Source organism: Lathyrus oleraceus, chromosome 6 (assembly GCF_024323335.1).
Source record: "Lathyrus oleraceus cultivar Zhongwan6 chromosome 6, CAAS_Psat_ZW6_1.0, whole genome shotgun sequence".
Taxonomy (NCBI): domain Eukaryota; kingdom Viridiplantae; phylum Streptophyta; class Magnoliopsida; order Fabales; family Fabaceae; genus Lathyrus; species Lathyrus oleraceus.
Window position 1 is genome coordinate 300176720 of NC_066584.1, and position 27661 is coordinate 300204380.

General features: G+C 36.3%; 1 protein-coding gene across 4 annotated transcripts; it reads left to right on the forward strand.

Annotated features, from left to right (window-relative positions):
- The first annotated feature begins 6511 nt into the window (after nucleotides 1-6511).
- LOC127092166 (uncharacterized) lies at nucleotides 6512-13558 on the forward strand. 4 transcript variants are annotated; one of them, XM_051030985.1, is made up of 14 exons: nucleotides 6512-6819; nucleotides 7715-8076; nucleotides 8404-8578; nucleotides 8796-8879; nucleotides 8966-9207; nucleotides 9330-9549; nucleotides 9798-9877; nucleotides 9997-10081; nucleotides 10558-10689; nucleotides 10781-10894; nucleotides 11149-11196; nucleotides 12333-12417; nucleotides 12701-12757; nucleotides 13144-13558. In XM_051030985.1, the coding sequence occupies exons 2-14, from the start codon at nucleotides 7859-7861 to the stop codon at nucleotides 13215-13217; spliced, it is 1614 nt and encodes a 537-aa protein (XP_050886942.1). In that variant the 5' UTR covers nucleotides 6512-6819; nucleotides 7715-7858; the 3' UTR covers nucleotides 13218-13558. The 4 variants fall into 4 exon arrangements, with proteins under 4 accessions (XP_050886942.1, XP_050886944.1, XP_050886945.1 ...); XM_051030987.1 differs by having other exon boundaries at nucleotides 7718-8076; XM_051030988.1 differs by having other exon boundaries at nucleotides 6512-6727.
- The last annotated feature ends 14103 nt before the right edge of the window (nucleotides 13559-27661 follow it).

Below are 27661 nucleotides of genomic sequence, written 5' to 3' on the forward strand. Positions count from 1 at the left end.
CTACCACAAAGTGATCCCAGGGGCAAATGGACTCCCACATACGTAGGGCCATTTGTAGTTAAGAAGGTATTCTCTGGTGGAGCCATGATACTTGCTACGATGGATGGCAAAGACTTCCCACATCCCGTGAACGCAGACATAGTTAAAAAATACTACGCATAAAAGAGACCCGCTAGGTCGACGTATCTAGGCAAAAGTAAGGGCATCCCGACGAACCAAAAGGGTTCGGGCAAAAATTAGGGATAAACATATAAAAATGTACACCCGGCAAGTTGAAAACCCGAAAGGGCGGCTTGGGCAAAAAAGGGTATCCTGGTGGACTGAAAACTTGAAAGGGCGGTCCAGGCAAAAATTAGGGATTAAAAGCGTAAGACTATGTCCCGTTCTCAGTCAGCTTCAACCAAGTTCCAAGGGACTGAACATGCCAATCACTTCTATCCGACAGCAGGAGATAAGATGCTTGAAGACATAATGACAGTAGTAGAATTAAAATCAACAGGGCTGTTCCTTCATAGCTTGTTCTTTGTTTTCTCGGCAATTTCCTCTTACTAGGATTTCTGTCTCCTTGTACACGATTTGCCTGTTCATGGGCCCTCTTTCAAAATCAATACAATGTCATTTCCAAAAAGATGTTTTGTTTTACTTTCTCTGCTTTGTTTGCGTAAACGTCCATTGATTTAATTTGAATTAATATGTGCATTTGAATATGATCGATGTTTATCAAAAATACATGCAGAAAATAGAAATAGCAATTACTACAAGACTTCAGGATCGAGGAGAAGGTCTAACCATGCTTTCCAATGAATCCGTTGCTAATTCTATTCCCCAACAAGAACCAGCTATTTCCCAGAAGAGGTCGGCATCATCAGACATACTGGTCATCTCTTCTATCCCCAGCCAGGCTCTGTTGGATATTTCCACCATCAGACAAGAATCAAGTATCCCCAGCTAAGAAAGGATCACCGATACCAGTATCTCCGACCAGAAGACTGAGATTTATTTCCCCAGTAGAGTCCCCTGGAAGAACGTTTCAGACGCATAGTGCATTCATTACATCATTTCATAACATATACATGCATACAATGTTCGCATTTATTTCAGACGCATAACCCATTCATTACATCATTTCACAGCACACGCATGCATACAACATTTGCATCTCATGCATCATGACATAGCATGAAGCTAACTTTATTTTTCAGGTCAATTATCCTCCTGACACAGTCAAAACAAAGGTCCATTCAGACGGACATCTTTATCTATTACATTCAAGATTCAACTATATCCCTCAGATACTGCCTAGCGTACGGTATATTCCGAGGTGTAGTCTAGCGTACAACTACTTTCTTCTTCAGATACATTTTTCAGATATAATCCATGTCAACATTCATTCTGACATCATCCTAATGGTGGCATCTTTAAGCCCATCCCAGATATTCATTGCAAATATAACATATACAAATACTATCAGATATAGCCTAGCGTACGGTTTATTCTGATTCAGCTCAACATACGACTCCTTCAACTCAGATACGATCTAACGTACGATCCATTCTGACCTTCAACAACTCCAATACGGTCTAACGTACGACCCAGTTAGACCTTCAAGTCCTCAGATGCTACCTAGCGTACGGTACATTTCTGAAGTGTAGTCTAGCGTACGACTACCCCTTTTCGTCATCAGATTCAGCCTAACGGACGGCTCATTCTTCTGCTCAGAGACGGTCTAGCGTACGACCCATTCGGATATTCTGCTGCTACCTAGCGTACGGTACATTTTTGAAGTATAGTCTAGCGTACGACTACCCCTTTCATCATCAGATTCAGCCTAACGGACGGTTCATTCTGCTACTCAGATACAATCTAGCGTACGATCCGGTCTGACCTTTACTTCTCCGGATGCAGCCTAATGGACGACTCATTTTGCTACTCAGATACGATCTAGCATACGATCCATTCTGACCCTTATATCTCAGATTCAGCCCGACGGACGGCTCTTTCTGCTACTCAGATACGATCTAGCATACGATCCATTCTAACCCTTATATCTCAGATACAACCTAACGGACGGTTCATTCTGCAATTTAGATACGATCTAGCATACGATCCATTCTGACCCTTATATCTCAGATACAGCCTAACGGACGGTTCATTCTGTAATTCAGATACGATCTAGCGTACAATCTATTTTGATCCCTTATCCCCAGTAGCGTATAACACACTCTGACTCCCCAGCAAAATCGACAGCATAATGGAGGACTCACTATACGGTCTAACGTACGACCCGGTGTGACACCCATGTCTTCAGATATCGTCTAATGTACGACGCACTCTGAAGTTCTCATCGTCAAATTTCCTGGATGGTATCTTTAAGCCCATCTTCATCAAGACTAACGGTTGATTAACAAGTGGAAATTTTGGGGCATTCTAAGTGTTCAATAATCTTTCACCTCCAGACCACGAACGACATACTTGCCATCCTAACTCTCTCGGTTCAAGAATATTGAACAGGGGCAGCTGTCATACCCCAAAATTTGCCCATTAATCTTGCAAAACATTTCTCGAAGCACTCCAACTTATTCTGCAAGGCACTGACCTTAAAGGAACAAAAGCCCAGCTCACTACAGACCCAATCCAGAAAATGGCCCAAACTGGCCTGCTCGCTAGGCGAGCAACTCCTTCGCCTAGCGAACCTTCGCTACACGCTCGCCTAGCGAATCTTCGCTACACGCTCGCCTAGCGAAGCTTGCGAACATCAGAATTTTCGGGCTTCATTCTGAGCCCATTAGGTCACAACAAGAGCATTATAAATAGCCAAGCTTCCGTCACGAAAATGGACAGATGAAGACGGACGGAAACCCTGGCATAAAAACCCTGGAGATTAACTCAGAGCATTCCGAGTAAAGAAACCCTGAAGGCCGCTCATCCGCTCCGAAGCTACCGCCGCCCAACTCCATCCGATACCAAAAGCGGTCAGGCCCTTCAACATCGCAGCTCAATTGCAAACAGGTTTGCGCATCACTACTGTTTTATGCTGTTAATCGGTAATCTCTACATAAGTCATCATGATTAAATTTTCGGATATGTAATATGATTTCACATTGAATTGAAGTATACTTGAATATCCTGAATGTTTATCCATGTTATTCCTGTAATTAAATGCCATAAAGTTCAGGGTTCCGGAGATCATGCTGCTGTCAAACTCAAAACCCGTCGCCGCTCGCTAGCACCTCGCTAAGCGAGCCTGGAGCGAGCCCTCGCTAAGCCTTCGCTAAGCGAAGCAGGAGCGAACGGGACAGTGGCTGTTTTGTTTCTTTGCTGTTCTGCCTTATGTTCATCTAATCAAGATTCATTACAGTTCTGCATTATTTGGCCTAACTTTATGACTGTTGTATTGTGGTGCAATTTTCAATTGTACTTTATCTCGATGCTCTAACCCGTGTGCTGAATTGTGTAAAGACTTACATATTCCCGAGGAAATGGCTGGCTAGGTATTCCACTTTATGTGTGGGATACCCTTATGGAGATGGATTCTGAAGTACTTAATTTTAATGTGGAGATTCATCCTAAATTATCTAGCTGATTTTAATGTATTGATTTCATCGATTTTAATGTGGACCTAATTACTTAATTGATTACGGCTATCTAATTAATTGTAAAACTTTGCCTTTAAATAAGTAATCTTTGACCTCTCTTTGTTACCCTACGATTACGGTATTACGGTCATGTCCTGCGAATATGGGGATACACTTAGCAAAGACCCTTCGGTTAAATCATCATAGTCCCTCGAATGTTGCCTTTGTCCCTCGATGACCCTTCGGTGTAGCCTACGGTTAAATGATGATAGTCCCTTCGAATGCTAAGGTATCCTCACAACTGTTGCCTTCAATGACCAATCGATGACCCTACGATGACCCTTAAATCCAAAAGGACAAGACTACTTACTTCTCAATAGTAAGGACAGTTTTACCCTCATAAGGATAGGAAATGTCCGTAAAGACCTTGGATAGGTATAACTCTTAATTGCTTATTCATAACCTAAAATAGTCTTCACACCTCACACATTTCAAAACATCCTTTTTTAGAAAATCACCACTTGGCATACATTCGTACTAGGATCATTGCAGAGTTATATTTTTCTAAACGACTTTCAAAACTAAACGAGATAACCACTTTGTATACATTCATACGAGAATCATTACAAAGTTAAATTCTCCATTTTCAAAACATTTCCTACACATTTCTCAAACACTTTTTTTCAAACTAGAAAAACATAAATGATTGAGCAATTAAGAGCCCATGGATAACCATGGATACAAAGGGTGCTAACACCTTCCCTTTGTATAATGTACCTCCCAAACCTAAGAATCCAAATTAAGGTCTTTCCTGTTCTTTTCCACCTTTCCTTATTGGATAAAAGAAAAGTCGGTGGCGACTCTTGCTAACCGCGACATTTGCTTTCCAAAGCAAAAACACATTAAGGTCAGTTCACCGTATGACAAATAGCCTTCATCAACCAAATATTCTCAATCTAATCCTCGGGTAATATAATCAAGGAAGATCCAACTAGCTGAATCATAGGATTTTTCAAAGTCCACCTTAAAAATGAGATAGTTTTCGTTTTATTTTCTTAGCTATGTCCACCAACTCATTAACCACCGTCACCTCATCCACTAACACACTACCCTTATGGAAGGTCAACTGATTCGAGGAAATAAGGTTATACATGGCCTTAGCAAGTCTAACAACCAACACCTAAACAACAAGCTTATATGGAGCTCCTATAAGGGAGATAGAGCAAAAATCGCTTGGATTAAAGGGAAACTCAACTTTCGGGATCAAAGTCACAAAGTACGATGTAAAACACCGATGAAGGGATGCAAAATGATGAAACCAATTAAGCATCTCTCCTAAATCACCCTTAAGAAGTGCCAAAAACCTTTTAGAAATGAGAAATTGAAACCATCAAGCCTAGGAATTTTATTGTCATCATAGAGAGCAACCGCCTTATCTAACTCAAAAAGCATAAAAGGATATGTAAGACAAGAGCTTTCCTCAATTGAAAAAGAAAAAGAAAACATAACTTCATCAAGTTGTGAACGATTCCTAAGAGGTTCCTTAAATTGATTAGAGAAGTAATTAACTACCTCTTGTCGAATTTTTGTCATCCATTGAACCAAATATTCTCCCACTTTGAGGGTTAGGATATAATTTCTCTTTATCATACTTTTCACACAAACATGGAAGAAGCCCATAAAAGCATCATTCTCCTTAACCCACTTAACTCTAAACCTTTGGTGATATTGAGTGTCCTTGATCTTAAGCCAATACCAAAGAGTTGCAATAACCCTAGTCCTCACAATAATATCCTTCACATAAAAGATCCATAAATCTATGGGTGACAAATGGGCATGCTCGCCCCCGAAAAAAAACATGACATGCATAGTTATGGTTGCATGCCTAAAACCTTATTTCGTCTTGCAAAAAAGTGAGAGTGGGTCTGGGAGAGCCCACGACTAAAGATACAAAAATTTATGTTAATGCTCGCACCTGCAAAAATCCATAAAAAAATACGACAAAGCTCGAGCAAAACAGACATGATCAACGAGCTGAGTCCGTTTTGTCAGCCATACCTAAATCTATCTTGGAATCAAGAAAAGCAACCACTTCTTTTAACTAATTAATTTGGGAGTTTGACATGAATCTAACACTAATTAATATTATAAATTAATTTGTTTATTTTAAATTCAAATAATTTTTGTCATCATCTTATATATTTGTAGTTAAGATTATGTTGTATCTATTTCTAAACAATATATCCCTTGTGAAAAATGATAAATCATCATTTATAAAAATTTCAAAAACTTTAAAATCTAATATATATATATATATATAATATATATATATATATATATATATATATATATATATATATATATATATATATATATATATATATATATATATATATATATATATATATATATATATATATATATATATATATATAGATTAACACGTCATGAATTTTAAAGTATAAAAATGTGTGAGAGAAATAAAATTGTTTGTATTCAAAATAAATGAATTAATTTTTATGAATAAGATAAAATAAAAGAGTCAAAATTATATTGAAATATTTATGATAAAAAAAAGCATCAATAGTTTATTTGTAATTAGATAAAATAATAATTTTTTTATTTATTGATCATCTTATCAAGAGTATAAAATTAAATTAAATTACTATACATTATCAACTTATAATTTTTATATGGTAATATAAAGCATATCACAATTATTTGTAAACCTGATTTTATAAAAAAATATTAAAATTTAATTTTTTTAATTATTATTTAGTAATTGCAAATAATTGATAATAAAAAGAGTGTATAGAGTACAATACATATGAATTGAATATCATAGAATTTTGTATATTAGTTAATTAATAGTGTGTCAAATAAAGAAAAAATATAATTGAATTGGATTGCATCTAAAAAGGAGAGAACATGAATTAGTTTCCATCTGTGTTATCAAGAATCGAAAGTAAAATAATTTCCAACTCTGAAAATAAATTTAAAAAAGAAAAAAAGAGTAAACGACGAAATGATGATCACAAAGTAGTCCTCTCTCTTCTTCCTCATTTCTTCACACCGATAATCCCGGGACTTTACTTTCTCTCTCTAAACACTCTCTCTCTTACTCACTCATTTCAGTTTGAGATTTTCATGCTGTAAGATCCTCTTGCTGTTTCAATTCAATTTTCAACTTGTTTTACTTCTGCAAGTGTTCTTTGATTGGTTTTGGCTTTGAATTTGATTTCAGGTGCGTGATTTTAGTTTTGATTTTGTTTCTGTTTATCTATTTGAAGGATTTGATTTGTACTGTGCAAAATTGAGTATGTTTGATCAGGATAATGTGGATCATCACTGTTTGGACTGAAAATGAGTGCTGGTTAATTGCTCAAGCTTTATTGAACTCTATTGTTGAACTGTAACTAGATTTTGTTGAGGTTTAAATTATGATATTTGATTGTTTTGATTTGACCTGAATTGAAATTGATTAATTTGTTTTCAGTAGTTTTCAAACATTGCAAATTTGATCAAGATTTTTGAAGTCTGATTTTGCTGTTTAGTTTGGATCTTAGGAAATGGTTGTGTTTTCTGAACTTTATCTGCTGATTGTTCCGCTTTTTCTTCACAACTTATGTTTAGGCAGTTTTAAATATCGGTCGCGGTCAAGTAAAGGCTTTCGCGATTTCGGTCGGTACATGTGTTGCGACGCTGAATGCTGAATGTGGTCGTCACGGTCTGAATCAACTACAATTTGTTCTTTAACATAAAAACGGTGAATAACGGAATCGGTATCGGTACTTGCCGATACCGTTTTGTTGCTGTCGTGGACCGTTTTTTAAACCTTTTGTTTACATTCTTAGTGTCACATTTGCTTTCTTGCTCCGACAATCTTTCTTGTTGATATTTGGTTATTTGTGATTACCCTCTTCTCAAATGTGTTGTGTTATTTGTTCTAAAATGAAGCTTTAAATTTCCTTTTTGTTTATTTTCATTTGTTAGCAACCACATTTTTAATTCCGAGTAACGACTCTTAGAGTCTCTTAATACTCTATCTCTATGTCGAAGTTTTGCTTCTGATCAGCTAAACAAATGTTTTGGTGCTTAAGTATATTGATTCTTTACCATTTTGTTTTCTGTTTTGACAGAAGTAAGAATATCTGTGCTGTCTATTGTCGTGGTGAAAAACGGCTCCTTGATTTCTTTGCCACCGAAATGAGAATTTTGGTTTACAAGCTTCTAAGTAGTTGGTGAAAACGCATATATAACAGCGGGATTAAGATTTTTATAAAATGGATGGTTGCTGGTTTCATAAGTTCAAGTCAAACAAGGACAAAATGCAGTCTTCAAAAAACAAGGAAACTGCAAGCGTTGTAAAAGAAAGGTCAAAGCCCCCAACAAATGAAGAAGCTCCTTCAAATGTCACCCAACAGAAAGTTGCAGCTGCAAAGCAGTACATAGAAAACCATTATAAGAAGCAGATGAAGAACCTGCAGGAGAGAACAGAACGGTATGTTCACTCCAACTTAAGATTTGTATCATTATGACAGTGAAGCTGTTATTTATGAGTTTTTAGCATGTAAAATAGCTGTACAACTTGTTGTCATCTCTTAAGGAGATATAGATGAGAATTTTCTTTAATGTCCTTGCTCACTGTTACCCCAGACCAACAAGGTAGCAACTTGTATTCTTTGATATTTGAATATAACTTTGCATGACGATCTTAACATAATATCTTGTAATGTCTCCGGTGCTTTTATACGAGTTAGTGCAGATAACATCTACAAATGGAAATTGTTGTAAGCTCTCAGTAATGCTAAGCATGTCATTCTTGCAGGCGTAATATGCTCGAAAAAAAGTTGGCTGACTCTGAAGTCTCCGAGGAAGAGCAGAACAACTTGCTTAGGTTTTTTGAGAAAAGAGAGAGGGAATACATGCGACTTCAGAGGCATAAGATGGGTGCTGATGATTTTGAGCCCCTGACTATGATAGGGAAGGGTGCATTTGGAGAGGTACTGTCTGCCTTAATTTTTATTTAAGTAAAACCATGTTTCTGATCTTTTCCATATGTTACTTTGACCTTGTTAGAATATTTGAAATATATCTCGTTCTCATCACTACATAATTCTGCCATAAAACATTATAGTGTCTAGGTAATCTTATGTAACATCAACCAACAATATCAATATAATATATTAATATTTAATATTGTAATTTTTTTGGGTATAGGTCAGAATCTGCCGAGAGAAGGCAACTGGTAATGTATATGCTATGAAGAAGCTTAAGAAATCAGAGATGCTTCGCCGAGGCCAGGTACTGAAATCATCTGGGCCTCCTCAGATTGTTGATATGAATTGTGCCTTGTTATACTCGTCGGTAAATTTTACATCCTGGTTTAGGTTGAACATGTAAAAGCAGAGAGGGACCTACTTGCAGAAGTTGACAGCAATTACATTGTAAAGCTTTATTGTTCCTTTCAAGACGAAGATTGTTTATATCTTATAATGGAGTATCTTCCTGGTGGCGATATGATGACATTACTCATGCGGAAGGATATACTGACAGAATATGAGGCCAGGTTCTATGTTGGGGAGACTGTCCTAGCTATAGAGTCGATTCATAAACATAATTATATTCATAGGTAAGCTCAAGCAGAAAATAATAACGCTACATTGTGGAAGTTTTATTATAATAATTTTACGCTGTTCTTATTTTCTTGTGCATTAAAAAAGAGATGATATTCTAATTTGATATGGTTTCCAGAGATATCAAGCCTGATAACTTGCTGTTAGATAGACATGGTCACATGAAATTATCAGACTTTGGATTATGCAAACCACTAGACTGCAGTAATCTTCAGGAAAAGGACTTCTCTACTGGAATCAACAGAAGTGGAGCCCTTCAGAGCAATGGACAACCTGTGGCTCCTAAAAGGACTCAGCAGGAGCAGCTGCTGCATTGGCAGAAAAATAGGCGAATGCTTGTAAGTCACTTGAAATTTACATAAGTAGGCATGGCTGCTTTCTTTTGATTCCTTCCCCTGTTAACTAACAAACTCTGTGTATTCTATGTTGTTATTTATTGTAATTCTTCACTGTGCATATAAATTTGATGACTTTTTGTTCCGATTCTATTGGAAAGTTTCCAAAAATAAAAAGTAAAATTTCCATGATCCAAAGGTGACTTCAGACTTACGGCATTTGAAACTTTTCTTTCTTTCTAACAATGCAGGCCTATTCTACAGTAGGAACACCTGACTATATTGCCCCTGAAGTTCTCCTGAAGAAAGGATATGGCATGGAATGTGATTGGTATATTATATATTGTGTTTTTCTAGTTTTCCTTTTCAAAATTACTTTCAGGTTTTCTTCTTTTTATAAACTAAATATTCTTTCCATGTACTCTAATGAGATTATTCCAATGCTTCCAGGTGGTCTTTGGGAGCTATAATGTATGAAATGCTAGTGGGATATCCACCCTTTTATTCAGATGAACCAATGTTGACTTGTAGAAAGGTAATGTATGGATCAACTGTTGATGAATTACGATGTGTGGATTAAGGTTTAGCACATTTGTAGGACTGTGTTCATGGAATTTTGGTAGGCTTGTATGCTTACGGAAAGACTATATTGCTGTATAAATGCAAGCTAAATAGGAATTCTATTACTATTGATATTTGCCTCCAGATAGTTATGTAAGGCTTAAAAACAAGTTATTTGGTTTGTCTGAAAAGATGAAGCTTTTGCCTATCTTGAGAATTGTTTCTTTCTATTCCTTTGATATGACATTGATTCCCTTATATCGTAGCATCAAGGATGTGGCTCACAATATATTTGAACCTATTGACCAGTACTGATATTTTATAATTTATAGTTTGATGACACATTTTAGTTATTAAAATTTTATAAAGGGTCTATCTTCTTCCTTTTTACTGCCTATGATTTTTTTAATCTTTATCATCATATTGTATCCCCTACCTTCATATTTGCAGATAGTCAATTGGAGAAATTATTTAAAATTTCCAGAAGAAGCTAAACTATCAGCAGAGGCAAAGGATCTTATTAGTAGACTTCTATGTAATGTGGAACAGAGGCTTGGAACCAGAGGTGCTGATGAAATAAAGGTGTTTTGGCATGTTCTTTTATAATTCTATAATTTATTCTGGTTACAGTTCAACATTAATAAAATAGTTTGCTGGTCTTTATATTTCAAAGGCTCACCCATGGTTCAAAGGTGTTGAATGGGATAAGTTGTACCAAATGAAAGCTGCTTTTATTCCTGAGGTCAATGATGAATTGGATACTCAAAATTTTGAGAAATTTGAAGAGGTATGATATACTATGAGCATGGACACCGGAAACATGACACCGACACTGACACGTTGACACCAATAATAATTTGAAAAAATTAATAAATTAAATATAATCACAACACTGACACATTGACACTGACACGGACATGCATTTTTCAGAGGTGTTGGTGCTACACAGATGATATATGCTTATTTCAAGGATATAAAAGTTTTATCTTTTGTTGCAATCCAGTATTACAGCTCACTCTCTTGATTTCCTTTAATGTGCAGGTGGACCACCAATCTCAACCTTCCTCAAAATCAGGCCCATGGAGAAAGGTTCGATTATGTTTTGAATTCTTTGTATAGTTGGTGCGTTAGTTTCTGTAATTGTATTTGTGGCATTGTTAGTTTAATATTTTTACTAGGGGCTCTTTCAGTAGCTCATTTTTTGTTAAACTTAACTTATATGTTGTGAAATTATTGGAATTTTTTTATCAATAGTAAAGCTTCTATGATATGCTCTGATGTTTTTCTTTTCTTTTAAATCCTGTTTTATGTGTATCTATCTAGCAATTTGTCTACTTCTTCTTTGCATTAGTTTTTGTTTCTATGAAACAACAAATACCTTGGACATCTAACATGCCTTGTAATAAGCATGAAGTAAGATTCTTTGAAGTAGTTTGAGTAATTAAGGGTGTGTCTGGATTTTATTTTCATTATTTCGTTCTAAGTTTTTCAAAATGTTGTAATGGAAACATTAAAAACAAAGTGATGTGTTTGTAATTAAAACTGAAAACCGAAAATACTTTCTGAAACCAAATCTTAGATTTTGGCTCTACTTCATCCCGCAAAACCAGCTTGCAAGGTTAGGGGTGTCCATTTTTGTAAACTATTTTCAAACTCTATAATTAGTCACGTTGGAGTTAGATTTTCCCAATACTCCCCCTCACATCTAGTAGTAGCACTTTTAGTCTTGGTGGGTAGCCTAGCTCATTAACAAATTTAGGATAGACTTTGATACTATATACAATTTCGGCCTAGCTCATTTTAGAGAGTTTCTCAATCCACCCCTTAGAAACACGAGGGTGAAGGATCCTTCCTGTAGTGTATTTTTGGCATATTTGAGTATATAAGGAGGTAGATTGAGAAACTCCCCTCATTTTATTGAGAGGTGTCAATTTTCTACAAACTCTTTTCAACGTGAAACTTGACTTTTTCTCAATATCAGACACGTCCTATTTTCCCTGCATCAAATTTTTTGTTATGCTCGTAGCATGCTTTCAATGGAATAGTTAGTTTGAAGATGATTGATTTACTTTAGGTGGCACTAGAATTTTACACAGCTCTTGGTAACAGTAACTTTGGTGGATAGAATACAACTATTTTCTCACTGCAATTCATGTATAGTATTGATGAGGAACATACAATTTCTCAAGTCTGGATTTGTGACCGAGAATTGTTATTTGCTGCAGATGCTGTCATCTAAGGATGTTAACTTCGTTGGGTACACATATAAGAACTATGAAATCGTGAATGATAATCATCTATCTGGAATGGGTTAGTACATCTTCAATTTTAAATTTTACATATATAGAATGATGTATGTTATTCCTACCCATTGTCAATTTCTTGTTTACCTCATTTGCACCCATACATTATATTTGGAAAACAATATATGTAACTAATTTTTTATTTTGATGCATCAATTCACTTCAATAAACTGTAATTTTGTGGAACCTTGCTAATTTATGTAATTTATGCACTCCTTGTCTTTATTTTTCCCTCTCCCAAAATTTATTTTTTCATTTCCAAAATTAATCTGAGTGTGTTATTTTATCAGCCGAACTGAAGAAGAAGAGCACAAAATCTAAACGGCCATCTATTAAGACCCTATTTGGTAAGAAAAATATGCTCATTGTTTTCCTTTTCTGAGTGTTTTTTCTTCATACCGTAAAAGTAGCAATGACTAATGATTTGCTTGAGATCTAATGGTTCACTTTACCTGTGGTTAATGTCATTGATTAACCTAACGATTTATGATTATTTGCCTCCGGCCCCTCCAGCCAAATTTTAACTATTGGATTAATCTAACAGTTGAGAGTGTTGATCTCTCAACAATTAAATTAATCCAACGACTTAATTTTCCTTGGAGAAGCTGCATAGTCTTGATCTTACTGCTACTTACAGAGACATCAATTTCTTCACATATTTAAAAAAAATGATTGAAAACTCCGACTGTCTTCTGGTTTTTGTTTAATAAGCTGTGCTATTTACGTGCTACAGATGATGATTCGGCTACGACTGCCAATCAACCTGGCCAAGGGAGCTACTCAACAGGAAGTTCCAGAGGAAAGTGAATAATCACAGTGATAGAAAGTAGAAACCAATAATACTTTACAGGTTTTATAGATGGATTAGTGAATGCAAAGTTGAATGCTGATTGTTTTACTCTTTCATACATTCTTTTGTTATTTATGGGAGGGGTAACCTCTGAAACTCTGGTTTAATGGTTTTGGGTTGAGTGAGGTATTTGTCACTGTTTAGAAAAATCTCTAGATATATCTTTCTGTACATTATTGGTCGGTGGTGTATTCTTTTGTTCACCATTTTTTTAAAACTGCAGTCTGATATAAGTGGCTTAAGTTATTAATATATTGTAATTAAGTCACTGCTTAAGTGATGGCTTAATTTGTTAGAATGCTTTTTATTTCTTTTGTCAAAAGGAAAAGGTTGTTTTTTATTTTTCTGTACGATTCCAAGCACTCCATTTTCTACAAATCCAATATTTTCTCACTCTTTCTTCAGTATACGTATCTATCACTTAAGTAAAAGTATGATATTAGAAAATATAATTGAATGATAATACTAATAATATCTGTGAGTGTTAAAAAAAAACTAAGGTCTTTGAGTCATTAGAGAGAGGGAAATGTAAATACTTTGCTAGTATTTTTCTTTAGTCTTAGAGTGTGCTTGGATTTTTTTTAGTAGAGTGTGTTTGGTTGTAGGATTTTAATTAGGAAAAATAGTATTTTGAAGGATTCAATTCATCTGTGACTATTTATTAAAAAAAAGTAAGGGATTTTATAATACAACTTACGTACTATTAAGGCATAATCACGTGAAAATATTAAAATGTTTCTAGATTATGAAGATGCATTTTCGGACGTATTTCAAACACACACATTATAGATCAATTCTGAATCACGTTTTAGGAGTGTGACTTTTTTATATTCAGAAATGTATCCCCGAAATATGTTCATAGATGAATCTCCGTAGCATAGTGAAACATAAAATTAGAAAGTTATATTTTTACAAAATAAAATTATAGTTCATAACATAAAATCAGCATTACATAAGTGATTTTAACATAAAATCAGACATTACATTTCAATATTCAGGTAGCCGCTTCAACATCTTCACAATATCTTCGACCGGTCTTGAAATTGTCGCTTCCAACTCGATCAGAATTTTTGTTTCAAAACGGAAAAATGTATTACACATAGCTCTTACATCTGCATCCATCTTGAGTTCATATTTGTTGATCACAATCTTGCCTTCGTTGTTAATTGATGGTGAACGGTACTCAAATTTCACAATTTTTCGATTATCTCCGTAAAGTAGGAGATTATGCACTTCGTATTGCAGATTTGAAAAAGAGGTGTACTCATTGATCTTAAACTTTCTATTGGGTGTTGCGCTGAAGAATGAGACATTTGTGACATATCAGATAATGTTTATTTGTGACATTTGTGATATTTTCTATTGTATGAAATAAAAAACATGAGCATATATTTATAGAAGTTGTAGACAAATGTGGATCTAAAAAGTTCTATCATATATCAGTGTTGGTTTCGAAGATACATTTTCGGTACCATCATATTATCTTATTCTTGAGATATCTCTGGAACCTCTCTTATGTAGAAAACAGAACATGTGTGTTGTGTTTGACAAATGAACAATTTTTTTGACAAACATCAAAATGTATTAAAATATTTGAAATTGTATATATTGCACTTCATTAATATTAATACACAATTACATACACTTAATTGATGACGAAAAACTAAAACGAATCAAAACATTTGTCACCGATTAAATCTATATCAATGGATGATATATCCTTTGACTTTTGTTTATTTGATTCTCTTTCAATCTCGCTCAATTTGGTGAACTCTTGCATCCTTTCCAAAAAATGGTTCGACCAAGTCTAGGCTTTTGTTGTAGAATGAGTTGTCCACTCTAGTGATGCAAGTGGTATATGGCATCCCGATTTCAAATAAATTTGAACATAGTGTCGCGTTTTTAAAAGTCACCAAATACATATAATACAATCATTTAGATTTTGAGGTGAGGCGGTGTATAGTGGAAAAAATGTTTTTGAGAAACCGTATCTTGTAATATCAATACACACTATATCATACGCACTTGTATGAGATGACCCATTTCAAAAAAGTTCATTCATTTTTTCTCCGTACCGGTCCATTAATGCAAGGAACAAGAGACTCATAAATTGCATAAAAAAATTGCTTTCTGTAAAGTCGTGTGTATGATTATTTATGGGCTCTTAACTCATGGGTAAGTTGATGACGGACAAGTGTATGATTATCTTCTCCTTTACCGAGTAAAGTCAAAATTCTTTAGTAGAAGAATTTACTATAACATTTCATACATCCATTATTTTTTTCAATATCACACTTGCCTTCACCATTTTTTTTATCTCTGCCCTTTATTTGTTTCATCCCTACCGCGGGTTTAACCCGACTTCACACATTCTTTGTTATGTGATACCTACAAAGTAATGTGTAAGAAGTAGAAAATACTTTTTCAACTGAATTCATCAAACTATTATCGCGGTCGATAACGATTACTTTTGACATCTCTTTTTGGTCCTTCAGCATTGCTCGATACACCTCTAAATCCCAAGTAATATTGTCCTCTTTTTTACTCTCTAGAAATGCAAATCCGATAGAATACGTATTCTCAGTAAAGGTAACACCAACCATCTCCAATAATAGAAGTATGTATTTGTTGATCTTATATGTTGAATCAATGATGAACATAGTAGAAAATGTGTTGAACAACTTGATGGAATGAGGATGAATCCAAAATATATCTCTAACAATTACTCCATCCTCGCACATTCGTTACCTAAAAACATAAATGTTATCATCCAAAAGTTTTAATAGTTTTTGCATTTCACTTTTATCCCCCTTTAGCGCCTTGTTATATTGATATTGAATATCATACACTTGATTGATATTTGAGATATTTTCGGATCTTTTACATTTCAAAATTGGAAGTATGGTTTTTCGGTTGAACTAAATTTAATGTCATGTTTGAAACACATTCATTCTCTTCCGGCATGAGGAGACACACAATTGGATGTCCGATTAACTTTTCACACACGTCATGGTTATGTAAACCTCATATGAGATTAAGTCTCCATTTTTTATTTGTCAACATATAATCATGCAACTTAAAGGGACACTCACATTTTCTTGAACCGGTGTTATCTCGTTTAAAATTTCGAAAAGGATGTCTATGTTTCTCACTTCTTTCGCATGTCATTGTTACAAATGCATCTCTTTTATCCTAACCATTATCTGACCTCTCGATTATCACACCAAATTCTAGTTTGGAGGCCTTTGTGCGAATCTATTGAAGTATGTGATCACGAAATTCAAACTCTTGCTCATTTTTAAATTGGTTGTCAACGCCTACCTCCTTCACAACAATACCTTTGGCATCCGGAGACACAACATGTTTGGAAAAAACATCGGGGTGCATCATATCTAATGAAAATATTTACAATAAAAAAACTCAAAAACTGCTAATACTATAAACAGAGCTGCTCAAATGTTTATATATTGTTGAAAATATTCGGAGATGCATCTCTGAAATAAATTTTTATTTTAATCTAAAATAACATTTATTTGGTGTGCCATGCAGATACATGATGATGTGTTCGAAAATGCATATTGATATTTTTAATTTTTTTAATGGATATTTGTTCATTCATAAAATGAGATAATCCATAAAATTAGATAAAAAAGTTTTAAAAAATTATCTTTGTACTTGATTCATATGAGTAAATGATGATTAAATCCAACAACTTATTAGATTTCATTTAACATGAGTTGATGTGGAAACTCATCTAGAATAAAATTGAGTTGTGTTTTTCTTTATAAATATATTAAATGTTTGAAGAAAAGATATCATATTTATATTTATATATATATATATATATATATATATATATATATATATATATATATATATATATATATATATATAATAGACTCTATCGTGTTTTTTTTAAAATAATGATTAAAAAAATTCAATGATGATGAAGTTGGAATTTAAAATCATTTTTAGAATTAAAATAATCCAACTTTTTTTTTGTCACTTAGTCCAATAAAGAATAGACATCAAGTATGTCATGTGTCATTTGATTTGAAATCATAGACTTCTTTGCACTGTAGTGACGCTGCTGAAGTCCTAGTTTTGTAGTAGTTTTCCTTGTCTTTTATTGATAAAAAATGCTTTGATTGCATGACACACAACTCTAATCACAAAACATGCATTATTTGATTACTAATTGGGAAAAAATTTAGTTTAGACTTTATTAGTACTCAAATGTACCCTGATTAGTATTTTTAAAAATTAGAAAAGTCTAAGATATGATATATGAACAACAAAAAAGTCAAAATAATTGTATAAATAATAATTCAAAATTTTGGAAATTAGAAGATAACAACGGGAGTGAAAAAAAATTGTGAGGTTTAAATGTAACTTTAGTCTCTCTAATGGGTATTATTTTAACTTTTTGTTTTTTTTTTAAATTCTATTTTTAATTGTTTTATTTTATTTTATTTTTTGAATTTTGTTGATCCCTATCACTTTCGTAAAAGTGACTATGATTAGGGATAATAATAGGTCAGACCGGTCTACATGAATTTATAATCTGACCTATTTAAAATCAGGTTAGATCAATCTTATTGGGAAAAGTTTCAAGTGTATTTAATCAAATCAAATATTCAAAATTCAATATGTGTGAGTGCTAGCATCAAAGGATTCAAGACTTATTTTGAAGATTAATATTGATCTTGAGTTATTAAGGTACAAACATGCAATATATATTGATAACTTAGTGCTCAAAATTATTCAAACTATTCCTTACATGCATGGTCCTTTGTGTCTCAAATGTCACAGGTTCTATACTATTTTTTCAATTACTTTTTTCAAAATTCAGTTCAGAAAATCGATTACCCCTTTACCAGGAATTGATTTTTATTTCGTGTCCTGCCTTTCTGTGTTTTCCAGAATTCAAATTTTAGGAAAGGAAATCAATTACCCCTTTTGGGAAATCGATTTCCCTCACAAAATTTTGAATTTTTCAGAAGTAACGCTTTAGTGAAACCGATTATCCACTTTTTAGAAATCGATTTCCACTGAAGCAGTAGTTGTTTCAAGTCTGTTTTGTGATCTGGACGTTTTTCAAATATCATCCCTTAACCATTGCATCTCTTCGTTGAATCACACTCATTCATATAGGTGTTAAGGTGATATAAATATTCCTATTTTCAGAAATCAAAAGTCATATCTTCCATTGCAATTTGAAATCTTATACGTATTCATTTTCAAACAAGTGTTTTGATCGTTGGACTTTCATTAAGAAATTTTCTGCATTGGTCACATATATCAGTCCAAAAATTCCTCTCATATTCATAAACAGTTGAGTACTAATATATCCTTATAAATTGATTGTTTGGAAGAGAAGATTTGTCATAATGATTGAAATATTGTGATATAATTTCTTTACTTAATATCTTTTCAGAATTGGTTGTAAACACCTTGTTGTCTAGGATTGTTGGACGCAAAAGAGTTGAGTTTAAGAGGATTGTTGTCATATCAACTTGGTGAATCACAAGAGGTTTGTTTTTGGTGATTGTGTTGGTCTTGTACAAGTCCTGGCAGATAGTAAAGTCTTTTTCATGTTGAAAGGGGACTAGACGTACCTTCAGATTATGAAGGGAACTATGATACATCCTTGTGTTCTTTATTTTCTTCACTTTATCATTTTCTAAACTCATCATCAAATCAGAAAAATAAGAACAAACTTGTCTTTAAAACCAGAATTTTTATTTGGTCCATACCCCCCCCCCCCCCTTTTCTTAGGCGCGCTCCGAACTTACAATTGATATCAGAGCAGGTTATAGGTAACTTACTCCTAAAAGATCCATGGCTTTCGCAAACTCAAATACTATCTTTAGAGACGGTGGCAGCAATAACAAGCCCCCGCTGTTTTGTGGAGAATATGTCGATTTTTGAAAAATACGAATGAAGGCGCATCTAGAGTCTCAAGGAAAAGATGTTTGGAAAGTTGTCCTAGAAGGTCCTTTCGTTCCTACTTCAATTGTGAATAACATTGTCATTCCTAAGCCCGAAGCATCATGGAGTGAAGATGGTGAGAAAAGGGTTCTTTATGACAAGAAAGCAATAAATCTTCTTCAAGGTGCTCTTTGCATGGATGAGTTCTTTCGCATTTCAATATGTATAACGACAAAAGAAATATGGGATACTTTGGTCGGAACACATGAAGGAGCCGCGGAAGTTAAAAGATCAAGATTGTATATGTTAAGCCAAAAATACGAATTATTCTGAATGCAGCCCGAAGAATCAATTCTCAACTTGTAGAAAAGATTTGTGCATTTGACGAATCACTTGAAAAAGCTCGGTAAGACTTTAACTAATGATGAACTTAATCTTAAAGTACTCAGATTTTTAACCAGGGAATATCAATCGAAAGTGACAGTGATATCCGAAAAGAAAAATCTATCAACGGTGACACAATATTGTTTGGTAAACTCCAAGAATATGAGACGAAACTTGGTAGACTTGAAAATCATGAGAATGTAGACAAGAAATATAAAAGCATTGCCTTAAAACTTGATTCCAAAGATGTTGAAAAAGAAGACAATCCGGAGGAAGACGAGAATTACCTCTTTTCAGGAATTGCTTCCTTTGTATTGCTCATTTGAGCCACACTTTTTTCAATCAATAAAATGCATATTCAGTCAAATAATTTTGTTTTTGTTTTTCATTACCGCTTTGATTGCAAAAACATCCAATTATTTTTGATAAAGAATCTTGCATTTTGAGACATACAGGTCCCTTCCAATGCATGTTTATAAGATTGAGAGCTTGAAATCTTATTCGGAAGGTTGAGGGACCCAAGTGTTGAAATCTTGACACGCCTGGGGCACGGTTTTATCTGACGATCTCCTTTTGCAGGTGCTGTTAGATATTTTCGCTCACTTGCAGGTTGTGATGTGGAAGCTTTTGACAAGACAAATCCCCGTGGAGTCCGGTCAGGGACGAATGAATATGAAGGGATGACAAAGAGACGTTGAGACGTGCGACGATCCTTGAATGATAATCAAGAAGACTCTTCAAAGTCGGAAGACTGGAAAGTCTGTGGAAATTCCCCGCAGAGTCCAATCAGGGACAGGCGAGTTGGAGGAACGGTGAAGAGACGGTGAAGGACGTCCGAGGGCCTTTGAAATTAATCAAGAAGACTCTTCAAAGTCGGAAAATTGAAATTTCTGTATAAGTCCCAGGAGTTCGATCTTCGTCGAGTGCGGAGCGATTGGGAATACAAGATGATGGAGCAGAAAAGGTCCAGACGATTCTGGGAATTCTCAAAAGTGGAAAGCTGATACGAGATTAGGAGGCGGATACTATGGTTCGACAAGTCGACGGGTGTTCTGTACCAACTTTTCTCATTTCCCCAGCGTAGTCTCCAAACAGAGTCGTGAGAACTAACTCCCCAGCGGATCCAAGGTCTGTGGGTCCCCTAGTCGAGTCAGGATGGTTATCCCAGGCAGGTTTAAAATGATGTTTCCTCAGCAGCAGGCCCGAAGGTTGCTATCCCCGAGTGGAGCGGGTTGCAATGAAATATATCTCCAGCGGTGCTCATCCTACCAGTGGATTGGACGAGTTTCCGTAGCAGACTGATATCTGCATCCCCAGCTGAGTTGATTCTACCTGTGGATTGCATGGGTTGTCCCCAGCGGAGTAGCATTCGTTTCCCCTAGCAGGGTCAGGATGGTTATCCCCAGCAGGTTTTAGATCGATGCTTCCCTAGTTGCCAGGCCTGGAGGTTGTTGTTTCCTAGCGGAGTATCTGTGAGCATTTCCCAGTGAAGTCGTCAGGTATCTATGAGGGTTCTCCAAGCAGAGTCGGGATTGATATCCCCCGCAAGTCAAAGATCGAGGTATCCCCACTGAGTGTTGGTGGTTCCTATCCCCCAGCAATTCCCCAAGCGGATTGGGTGCAAAGGAGGCTTTCCCCAGCAAGGGTTACCTTTTCCCAACAGCAGCGTCATTCCCCAGTAGGGTGGAATCGGAGTATTGACGAGTTCCTCAGCGGAGTGTCTCGAGCTCCCCAGGAGAGTCCCTTGAGGGGGATATTTTTTATGCATTCATCATGAAGAATAAGCATAGCATATTGCATAATAAATCGCGTAGCATTTCCATAATTATGGAGCATTACGCAGAAAAGTCAATCATGCATCATATTGCACGCATAAGCTAGGCTGAAGCCGTGGTTACCGTTTGAGAGGTGGTTTTATCAGAAGTGAAGGTGTTGCTCCGCGGAGTTTAGTATCTTGATTTTGAATCGGAGGTGTTCCTCAGTAGTGCGATACTGGAGGAGTTTTCTGTCGTGCGAGACAGCGATTGGAAGATGTTACTCTGAGGAGTCTAGCATCATGACGTCAGATCAGCAATGTTCCCCAGTAGTGCGATATTGGAGGAAATTTTTCTGTCAAGCGGAGAAGGAAATGGAATCAAAGGACGTTACGCGATCAGCGCGATTACGGGGTTTAACTGGAGAAAAGGAAATGTTGAGACATTTTTTTTTTGGAGATCGAGGTTCAACTGGAGAAAAGGAGATGTTGCGGCATTTTCTGGGGTTCAAATGGAGATTGGAGTTGAAGATTATATCCGGGATGAGGTCCTCAGGATTATCTTCTGTTCATGTGTCACCTTAGACTTTGGCTGAGGCCAATGGAGGTCGTTATAGGTGTCTTCCAGGGAAGAGACGCACATGTTACCTTCCTTTTGTGAAGGTATACCCTCTGATATGTCGCCCTCAGAGTGGTGTTGGTGTTATTTCCGACGTTGCCAGTGGAATTATCACGAGAAATTGGAGAGCGGGGTTCAAACGGAGAAAAGGAAATGTTGAGGCATTTTCTGGGAACGGGGTTCAAATGGAGAAAGGGAAATGTTGAGGCATTTTCTGGAGAGCGGGGTTCAAATGGAGAAAGGGAGATGTTGCGGCATTTTCTGGAGAATGGGGTTCACAATGGCGATCGCGAGTTATCGTCAGGCGACTGGGGTTCCAATTGGAGAACGGGGTTCATTATTTTGGCAAAACAAGATGTTGGGGTTCAACTGCAGCGATCGGGGATCATTTGCGCAAAAGAAAAATCTCGGGGTTCAAGAAAAGCATGAAAAGGAGAGATAATAATCCCCAGCGGACGTGTGGTGTTCAGGCCATGGTTATCCCTGCGTTACCATTTATTTTGGTATCCAGGTCGACGTTACTATTTCGGTGATCAGGCCGACTTTTTCCGTTCCAGACGGATTCTTGTTTCAAGACTGTTCCTTTGCCGATTATGACAGGCGTTGTTAATTATTTTTCCAGCAGAGTGCAAATTTCTACGGTTCTTTGGTATTCAATCCCTGTGTACCCTGAAAGTCTGACAGCCGTTGCTCTCATCCATTCGGGTTCCCAGCTGATTGAATAGGGGCAGCTGTAGCACCTCAAATTTGCACCTACATTTTGTACATACATTTTCATCATTAGTTCATTAACATAATATAGTCCACTGCATAACATTGCATTGTCCACTTGCCCAAGTGCAAGTTCAGCTGACAAGTTAGGTCAAACTGGTCAGGAGATCAGTCAATCAAGCAAGCAAGGGCAATTTTCATTGAGCCAAGGCCCTAGGGTTGGTCCAACATGTTCACATGACCTAGGGGTCCTTTTGAAGTGTTTTGGTCAAGGTTTGATTGCTCAGAAGTCATCAGTCATGGCTCAGTTCACCAGAAACCCTAAAAAGTCAACTGTTGGTCAACTGTGCATTTAATCAGTGATTGGATGGTGGGAATTGGTTTGAGAAGGCTCATTCATGTCCATATAAGCCTCATATAACATGTCAAACACCATCATGGAAGAATTTGAAGCCAGACAAGAAATTTCCAAAAATAGAAAGTCGACCTGTAATTGGAATTTGCCAAAAATGGAAAGTCTTGATCCTCAAACTTACATCATGATAGAAGCTTCAAATGAATATTTTCCCAACATGAAAGTTGAAGATCTTGTTCTCCCATTTCCAAAAAGTCCAAGAACACTCAATTCCCATGTATGGTTGGCAAGTTATGATCAAATTATTCTCCAAAATTTTTGAACTTCAAAAGGCCATATCTCTCAAACCATTTGGCCAAATTGGGTGGGGTTTTTTGCAACAAGTCACATTTGATGCACTCTTTCCAAAAATGTCATCATCATTCATCAAAACATCACCAATCAAAATGGCATTTTTGAACTTGCATGAATTAATTTCAAGTGTAGTGAAAATTTGGGATTTTAAAATAACCATTTTCAATCAATTGTGCCAATTGGGAATGACCAGAAATTGCATTTTGGTTGTGTTGGAAGGCCCATTTTCGAGCTGTAAGCCTTGCACCTCACCACTTAAATGACAATGACCAAATTAGCAAAGATGTCATTTTTAACAAATCATGATTAACTTTCCATTAACCTTGCTTAACCAACTTAAGACAGCATACATATAGCTCATTTTCTTTCTGAGCAGAACCCTAGCAGCCACAATTACAAGACAGAAAAAACCATTTTCCTCTCAAATCTTCATCTTGGCATTTGGAACTTTTCTTGAAAAATTGCAAAAACACTCGAGCTGGCCTTGACTGCTACATCATCTATCATCATCTTTGAGTCCATTTCAAGCTTGATTCTCCAGCTGTAATCTCATCTTCAAGTTTTGTTTCTCCAAGCTCCATTAATGGCAATTTTCAATTTGAGCTAAAGGCAAGGTTGCTGAGCCAAAACATCTCAACCATTCATCATCTGGAGCTTGAACCTTCATCTGTTTCGAGCATTTATGTCCAAAGAACCATTGAATCACAACTGCACTTCCAAGTTGGTAAGATTTCGAATCTCTCCTTTCTCAAAACCATGATATGTTTTATAAAGATTTCTTCGTGCTGATTACTATGAACTTTGAATCCATGAAAATGGTTGAGCTATGTGTGAGAAATCTGGTTTTTAAGTTTTACATCCAAACATGTTTTTGCTTATTGCTCATGTGTTAGCTCGATTTGATGGAAATGATTGTTAGATTATGCATGTGTGATGTTTGCTGAGTCTAATGGTGGGTTTAATTTCTGTTTCTGGGTGAATAATTTTTGCACGATTTTGGAAGTGATGATGATGTTACTGTACACTAAACCCTAGTTCATGGCTGCCCAGATTTTCCCTTTCACGTGTTTGCATGCTCTGGTTACTGTTCTATTGGCATGAGCCAATCAGAACATTTCATTGTCCTTCCTCATGCGCTGCGTTTTGATAAGTTGGCCCAATATTTACAAATTTGCCATCACCGTGCCATTGGTCTCATTAAGTCATGTGTGTTTTCAATATTCATTTCATTTTGTTACATCATCTTACAAAAATCATAGAGCCATCATTTTTAATTCAATTTTCATGAGAATTTTTGCATTGTGTTCATCTGGGTCTCTAGTATTTAATCATGATTTTTCCTGATTTTTTGGATAAGTGGATTTTAATTGAATCTAGGGTTTGTGACATGTATCCATTTTTTGTACCCTTTGCCAAAACATTTGTGAAATGGTGATGCTTTGTCCAATGGCCTTGAAATTTTTTGTGCATAAACTAGACACATTCATGGTGATTTTGGTGTAGAGTTTAGGAATTTATCATCTCTGGTTGTTGAGTTATGATTTTTTGAAGTAGGGTGTGACAATTTGTGTCACACCAATGATGTCTAACTTGATGATTTTCAATACCATGCTTCTTGACCTCCAATTGCTTTGAATTTTTGCAAGATTGAACTTGTGTATGTCTGGTTTACATGTGAATTTTCTTGGAATTATTTGTGGCATTTCCCAATTGTTTGGGATTTTCTCCCCTGTTTGGTCATATGTTGACTTTTTGTGACACATGTTCCCATTTCATTTGTGAAATTCTCATACTTTATTAGATGGATTTGAAATTTTACATGTGATTAGTAGGCATCTTAAGCTTTGCCATGGTGTTGATCCCATTCATTTCTCATATGTTATCACTGATTTATGATTTTTTGAAGTTGATACATGTTTGGTTGACTTCTTTGAGTATGCTTGAACTTGCCTTGCCTTTCTGATTTTCATTGACCATCTTCCCATGATCCAATTGAGCTGAAATTTTATATGCATGTCATGTTATGGATTATGATTTATCATGAATTATTTGATGATTTTTGGAATTGTTTATTATTGGTTTTGAGTTGAGTCTTGCTGTTGACTTCTATGAGCTTCCATATGCCATGCTTTGACTTCTTTTGCTTATAAAATGATGATGATGAATGATATGATTGTGAAACCAATTGAGTTTGTTTCTTGATTGTTTGAACTTGATTTTGGACACTTGCCACTTGCTGTTTTGACTTTTTTATCTCTTTTTGACCCTAGGCTTGTCCTAGTGGTCTTGTTGCTCATGTTTAAGCTTGTTGTTTCAGGTTAAGCAACAAATGCTTCAAAGAGATTAATACCAGTTGCTTGAGTTTGATGTTTTATCATGGACTAACTTGTGTGTTTTGTAGGTTGTTTAGCTCACTTGCTTTGAGCTTGTGCTTTGCACAACTGATTGACTGTATTATCTGTTTGGTTTATGTTGTTTGTTCTAACTTTGTGTCTGATATACTAACTGTGCTTGACTGATTTCAGGTACTTTAGTTGCTTTTAGTTCCTTGTGAACTTTGCTTTGCTTTGCTTGATAAGCAATTTGCATTGAGGTATAATTCCTTACTCCATGTAGTCTGGAAGACCTGGTCTGTTACTTGGCCAGGCAACTGTCTGAAGTCCTCCTTAAGAGGCAATGCTTGTGTGTGTTTACATTTGTCCCAAGCAGGAAAAGTCCTTTAAATAAGGAAATTGGTGGATATAAGAGATATGTAGTCTATCTCCCACTATTCTGTGAGTCTTCTCCTTGCTCCCATGACATGGTTGTAGCATTGAGATCCTAACCCAAGATCTATCGAGTCAATAATCTGTGGAGAGAGTTCCTACTCTCTGAACTCCCACACCTTCTGATATTCAAATGTTCTCCCTGACCAGGGATAAGAGCAATGAGGCACACCCCTCATATCCTTTCATCTGCTTCACCTTGGCTCTCAATGTCAAGGTTAAGAGCACCATTAACCCAGTTACAGAGGTTTGTTTGTTGAGGTTGATATGACCCCTCGACTAAAACCTAACCTTGATTGAGCCCATTGTTTGCATATAGTGTGTGCTACTTGTGCTTGTGTGTTTGTTTGACTTGCTTCCTGTGCAAGTTAGGTTTAGTTTAGCTTGTTTCCTGTGCAAGTTAGGTTTAGTTTGGCTTGCTTCCTGTGCAAGTCAGGGTTAGGATAGGCTTGCTTCCTGTGCAAGTTAGCTAGAAACCTTAACTTAGGGATGATTTGCATGATAACATCTAGGCTCGAGTCGTAGTCTCCCTAGTTGTGTCTCCCTCTGTTATCTGGTTAGGCTAGTCTTTCTCCCCTCTGTAGGGGAACTACATCGCCCTGATCCTCGTTCCAGACGAGGTATGTAGGCAGGAGACCGTGCGAGGTCTCTCCGGCCACCTTTTCTCTTTTTGTGTGTTGTTTGACGATTGCTAGGCTCGAGTTCCCGACTCCTTAGCAATTTGTTGTCTGTTTGTTCTTGTTGTGTGCTTGGAAGCCGGTATAAGTCCATCGAGTGGCATCTGGGTTCCAGTGTGCGTGTGTTGGTTTGGATGCTGATGTAAGTCCAGTGATTGGCATTCGGGCTCCACATTTGCCTTTGCCTGTTTTTGTGTGCGTGTCAGCCGAGCTACGAATGCTCTGATTCTCCTTCGTCCAAGGAGATACGTATGCATAGGACGCGATATCCTAGCGAGCATGTGTCGTTTCCCCAGTTCGAACTACTTTGACTCTGATGTCTATGCTTGATAGACTAAGTAGGCCCAGGATCCGATATCCTGCCGAGTCAGTTTTAGTCTTGTTTGTTTTCCTGTGTCTCTTTCAGCCAGTGTGTGTGTGTGGTGTTTGTTTTAGCAACCTTTTCTTTTTCTTAGAGCGTGGATCCCGTCGAGTACGACGGACGTGAGGGGTGCTAATACCTTCCCCTTGCGTAACCGACTCCCTTACCCTTTCTCTTTGGTCGCGAGACCATGTCTTTTCCAGGTTTACTCTGAGCGTTTCCTTTCCCTCTTTTGGGATAAATAACGCACGGTGGCGGCTCTGTTGTTCTTGTTTTCCCGCCGGTTTTTCGCGTAATGCACCAGCTGGCGACTCTGCTGGGGATTACGGAGAAGTTGACCTATGCTGGTCCATCTTCCCTGAGCGAGTCTCTCCTAGCGCTCTCTAGGTTAGGATTTTGGTTGCTTTGTGCTGCTGTTATTTATTGCATTCATTTGTATATATGTGCATTTATTGTTTGCATTTATTGTGTGCATTAATGTTTGCATTCAT